This window comes from Berghia stephanieae, chromosome 4 (assembly GCF_034508935.2).
Source record: "Berghia stephanieae isolate SIO BIC M18660-M18661 chromosome 4, UCSD_Bste_1.3, whole genome shotgun sequence".
NCBI classification, from domain to species: Eukaryota; Metazoa; Mollusca; class Gastropoda; order Nudibranchia; family Aeolidiidae; genus Berghia; species Berghia stephanieae.
Window position 1 is genome coordinate 35,602,364 of NC_088363.1, and position 6,000 is coordinate 35,608,363.

A 6,000-nucleotide genomic window follows, 5' to 3' on the forward strand; every position below is an offset into this window, starting at 1 on the left:
CTATATATGTCTTTCAAACCATCCTTCTCCCTCTCTCTCTTCCTCTCTCTCTCTCTCTATCTATCTCTCTACCTCTCTATCTCCCTCTCTCTCCTTCTCTCTTCCTCTATCTCTTCCTCTCTCTCTCTCCCTTTCTCTCTCTCCCTCCCTTTCTCTCTCCATCTCTCCCTCTCAATCTCTCTCTCTCTCTCTCTCTCTCTCTCTCTATATATATATATATATATATATATATATATATATATATATATCGATCTTTCTCTAACTCCCTTTCTCCATCTCTCTCTCTCTCTCCCCCTCTCTCTCTCTCTCTCTCTCTCTCTCTCTCTCTCTCTCTCTTTCTCTCTCTCCCTTCCCTTGCATACACACACACACACATACATACACACCTTTCTCTTTTTCAGTGTCTCCCCTACTACCCCCTCCCCACCCCCAACCCTTCTCCACCTTCATAGCCATATTTATAATTTTGTGTGTTGATCCTAGCGGTTGAAAGCACATAGTTCGAAAGATCTACTATTTTATATGGGTCACCGGCAAATTTAAGCTCAAAGTTGTCACAAAATGTGCATAATTTGTCGTGGAAAGAAACATTATTTATAAATCCTCATCATTTTCTTTAAAAAAAAAAAAATTAAAAATTGAGATTGTATAAAGAGCAATATCCACTAAGCGTACTCAAAGTGCTTTACAATGGGTCTCAGGTCAACAGCAACACTTAACAATTAGGACGGGACAGGGCGCGTGTTTGGCGATATTACAATTTTTTTTCGGACGGAGACAACGCTGTTAACGACCAGGTACTCACTCATTTTACACCTTAGTACGGTGAGCAGAGAATGTGAGTAAAGAGCCTTCTCCAATGACGCTAAGTGCTTGGTATCGCTAGGTCTAGCGGCTCTTCTCTTTATTCTTAGTATTTTGTCCGTAGCCGAAGTATTTATCAGGAAGACGGCAGATGACGGCAGTGTCGGGTCGTCGAAGGCTGAATGAAGAAGAAGAAGAAGAAGAAGAAGAAGAAGAAGAAGAAGAAGAAGAAGAAGAAGAAGAAGAAGAAGAAGAAGAAGAAGAAGAAGATGAGAAGAAGAAGAAAAGAAGAAGAAGAAGAGAGAGAAGAGAAGAGAAGAAGAAGAAGAAGAAGAAGAAGAGAGAAGAAAGAAGAAGAAGAAGAAGAAGAAGAGAAGAAGAAGAAGAAAGAAGAAGAAGAAGAAGAAGAAGAAGAAGAAAAGAAGAAGAGAAGAAGAAGAAGAAGAAGAAGAAGAAGAAGAAGAAGAAGAAGAAGAAGAAGAAGTAGAAGAAGAAGAAGAAGAAGAAGAAGAAGAAGAAGAAGAAGACTGAAATAAAACCGCGCTCACAATGGATTAATACAGAGATCCAAATCCAATGTCAGTAATTTTTGGCTTCCAATCAGCAACAGGACGTCGTGTGGAGTCTCTCGTGTTACAATCAACAACGTGTTAAATGCTACAACAACTAACGTTTTTCACGGTCACAGTATGCCAATATTATGGCTTATTGATTATATGCAATACTGACTTTTATAAGGGCGATTGTGTTTTAGAGCTAGCTTGTCACAAAGTGCCCACTAAAAAACAGTCTTTGGAGCCATTTTATCTCTCTCTCTCTCTCTCTCTCTCTCTCTCTCTCTCTCTCTCTCTCTCTCTCTCTCTCTCTCTCTCTCTCCCTCTAATTCATATATGTCTCTCACTATCCATCCTTCGCCCTCTCTCTCTCTCCTCTCTCTCTCTCTCTCTCTCTCTCTCTCTCTATCTATCTATCTATCTATCTCTCTCTCTCTCTCTCTCTCTCTCTCTCTTCCAATTTATCCATCTCTCTCTCCCTATCTCTATCTCCCTACAAAAAAAGGCTGAATGAAACACTAAAGACGAATGAGATAATGTGGTTGTGGCGTTGTTAAGATGATCTTAACATCGCATCTACCACATTATCTTATTCGTCCGTAGTGTTTCAATCATCCTGTTTTGTTGATAAAGGGGAAACCCGAAACGTCCATGTTATCTGTTTTCGAATATTAAATGAATCTTACATTCAATTTCACATTGTTATTAATTTCTTTGAGCTTCCAGCAGCACCATTTACATTACAAAAGAAACCAGATAAAATTGTTGGTTGTATCGTAGCAAAATGTGACAATTTTCCTATGGTTGGAAAAGAGAAGGTTGGGTGTTCTGTTAGCAACACATTGAAAATCGCTTTTAGCACGTACAGTAGATATTAACAAGAAATAAAGTGAGTAAGAAAGTTCCAGAAGAAACAGGCGGCGATGGAGGCTCGAACCCGTGACCCAACTGGTACGACAACTCCGCCTGGCCGGGGAGATCGTGACTCTATCTACTGTATGAGCTATCCACAACCCCAGTGGATATTGACTTGCACTCTATAAATGCTCAATTTTATTTATTTTTTAAAACTATTTCTTTCAGTCGTTTCACCGATGACGTCATCCACATTCGTGCCGATAAACCCATTCTGGTGGTCAAGTTTTTCCAGAGCGAGAAGATGTGGGAGGAGACGGGTTATCCTACTATGAGTCTCGTCATCCCTACAGAGCAGTTTTACCACGGAGGTCCTTTCATTGTCAACTGGGTAAGTATAAAAAACTGAAGAGGTCCTTTCATTGTCAACTGGGTTAGTATAAAAAACTGAAGAGGTCCTTTCATTGTCAACTGGGTTAGTATAAAAAACTGAAGAGGTCCTTTCATTGTCAACTGGGTAAGTATAAAAAACTGAAGAGGTCCTTTCATTGTCAACTGGGTAAGTATAAAAAACTGAAGAGGTCCTTTCATTGTCAACTGGGTAAGTATAAAAAACTGAAGAGGTCCTTTCATTGTCAACTGGGTAAGTATAAAAAACTGAAGAGGTCCTTTCATTGTCAACTGGGTAAGTATAAAAAACTGAAGAGGTCCTTCAGAGCTATTAATTAGGCTCATGGCGTGAAAAGGGCAATATTAATTACTTGCTACTCTTTGGATAGGACGCTAGTCTATCGCAAAGTACAATCCGCCAGATCCTATAGAACAGTTTTACCATGGAGGTCCTTTCATTATCAACTGGGTAAGTTTTTAAAAATTGAAGTAGTCTTTCAGAGCTATTAGGCCTATGGCGGACAATAGTAATTACGTGCTACCCTTTGGATAGAACGCTAGTCAGTCGCAAAGTCCATTCCGCCAGATCCTACGGAACAGTTATACCATGGAGGTCCTTTCATTGTCAACTGGGTAGATTTTTAAAAATTGAAGTAGTCTTTCAGAGCTATTAATTAGGCTCATGGCGTGAAAAGGGCAATATTAATTACTTGCTACTCTTTGCATAGGACGCTAGTCTATCGCAAAGTACAATCCGCCAGATCATACAGAACAGTTTTACCATGGAGGTCCTTTCATTGTCAACTGGGTAAGTTTTTAAAAATTGAAGTAGTCTTTCAGAGCTATTAGGCCTATGGCGGACAATAGTAATTACGTGCTACCCTTTGGATAGAACGCTAGTCAGTCGCAAAGTACTTTCCGACAGATCCTATTGAACCGTTTCACCATGGAGGTCCTTTCATTTTTAACTGGGTAAGTTTTAAAAAATTGAAGTAGGCTTTCAGAGCTATTAATTAGGCCCATGGCGTGAAAAGGGCAATAGTAATTACTCGCTACTCTTTGGATAAGACGCTAGTCTATCGCAAAGTACAATCCGCCAGATCCTACAGAACAGTTTTACCTTAGAGGTCCTTTCATTATCAACTGGGTAAGTTTTAAAAAATTGAAGTAGTCTTTCAGAGCTATTTGGCCCAATGGAGCCGGTTTCTATAGCAGGAAACGGACAATTTTTAAACATTGAGATTTATATGGCGCAAAAGTCCACTGAACGTGCTCAAGGCGCTTTACAAATGGTCCCTGACCAACAGCAACACTTAACGAAACATGACGCCTGTTAGGGGATATTACAATTTCTTTTTCCGCAAGAGACAATGCTGTTAATTCATCCTCTCTTCTTGTACGTCACGTAATCCTTATAGTCTGCATATCAAACCTTCTATTCAATAATAGTCTTCCGAAGGACTTGTAACATACTTACTTCTAATGATTTAGGAACCGGAAAAGTAGAGTGTTTGACATCAATACTGAAGAAAAGGTGATAATGGAAAGGCTTCGGATGGGAACAGTACGACAATTGACTTTTCGGGCACAAACCCTTCGTCAGCACAACAGTAAACAAATATACGTTGAAAACAAATAATGAAAAAGAGTATAAATTGTATCGTCTGTACTCAACGATGGTTGGAGTTTGAATGAAGCACCATGCTAAGGGCTAACCCACACCGGAGACTGGGGGGCTAAGGGCTAACTCACACCGGAGACTGGGGGCTAAGGGCTAACCCACACCGGAGACTGACTCCGACGACCCGGCACTGCCGATTTTCTGCCGTCTTCAGCCGTCTTCCGGATATAGAGTCGGACACTACAACAGCAAATCGATAGGAGAAAAATATGATAATAAAAATATTCAAAGAAACAATATACACTCTGCTCAATAAAAATTCAATGTCTCGCGCCTTTGCTCTAGGCTTATAATAATATTCATATAACTCATTGCGACGTAATCTCGCGCCTCATAATATAGTATTGATAAAATCGAGCCCTTTAACCACGCGCCATGTATTTATAAAAATTCACCGCCTTCTGCGTCATTTCATAATGTTAAACCATGCACTTTAAGCAAACGCAAAATAAAATATTCCCGAACGCATCATTCCTGCGTCTCGTAATTTAAGTCGTGTGCACTTTAATTACCGCGTCTAACATCAATGCGCTTATTTCCCCAATATGCATTTACAGCATTTTACCATTTGGGTTACTTATAATTCGCTGATTCTTAACAAGTTAACCGCTTGTGTCACAAATATTATCAGCTCACATGACATGATAATGCATTATCAATATTTTGTTATTCTTCCATTTAACTCATAATAATTAATACTCCGTCATTGTAATTATATTATTCCCTTTTAATTCTCCGAATTTAAATCAAAAGTCCGTTATTCCGTTATTATGAGAATATTGCTCCTTAAAAATATTACGATGAAACTCATTTCAAAGCAATACAAAACATTACTAATATTCTGCAAAAATCAATTCAATGTAATTTCCGGTGATAAAATCCAAATGTCTTCTGTAATCTATTATAACGCCATATTATATCTTTATACAAATAAATTGAGCCCAATTGTCAATTACTTGGCTGCGTTAACAACACCTTTATTACCAAGAATACAAACAGATATAAAACGTTGCTCTTTGTCATGCATAAACCCGCATGAATCTCAAAGAGTCAATATCAACCTACCAATCCATCCCTATTGACGGGAGAAAATGAAATCAATCAATGTTATAATATATAAGAATAAATACCATAAGACATTCTTCAATTATCAAAACTTATAATTTACACGTTGTTATTGCCATCATCTTCTTGAGTCATTTTGACAGAAAATAAAAATAATGGACCAACTGTCTATGTAATTCCAACAGTAACAGACAAAATTGAAATATAAATCGACAAATCTTTGTTACTGAGTTTAACAAAACATCGCCATTAACGATACAAATTAATATTCGAAGATTTGTTCCGAAACGCTTGAAGAAACGCATTTTCATTAATCATTACCCGTGTAACCTTTTTGCAAAAGCTAACAAACTCTCTTATAGGAGTTCAGATCACCCGCCGCTGCGTTGTGCGCCCTGCCTTGAGCAAGTCACCTCGCCCTGGCTCAATTTGCGGCGCTGCACTGCGGCTGACGCCTTGGTTTACCGTCTTCCCATGGAATACTGCCGGTTTAAAACCAAAAAGACAGTATATGCAATGTTAACCAAATATCACCTACTGTGTCCTTTAAAAAAAAAAAAAAAAAAAAAAAAAAAACAGCGGAATAGACCCAAAAGTCAAATTTCCCTCATGGGATGAATAAAGGGAATTTTTATGTTTAAAAAATTATTA

General features: G+C 38.5%; 1 protein-coding gene across 1 annotated transcript in view; it reads left to right on the top strand.

Moving 5' to 3' along the window:
• LOC144970513 (uncharacterized) overlaps positions 1 to 6,000 on the top strand; it is a 76,718-nt gene that overhangs the window by 29,628 nt on the left and 41,090 nt on the right. The window contains exon 9 of the mRNA XM_078910235.1: positions 2,442 to 2,604. Coding sequence (XP_078766361.1) covers positions 2,442 to 2,604 — 163 coding nt within the window. The remainder of the gene's footprint in view (positions 1 to 2,441; positions 2,605 to 6,000) is intronic.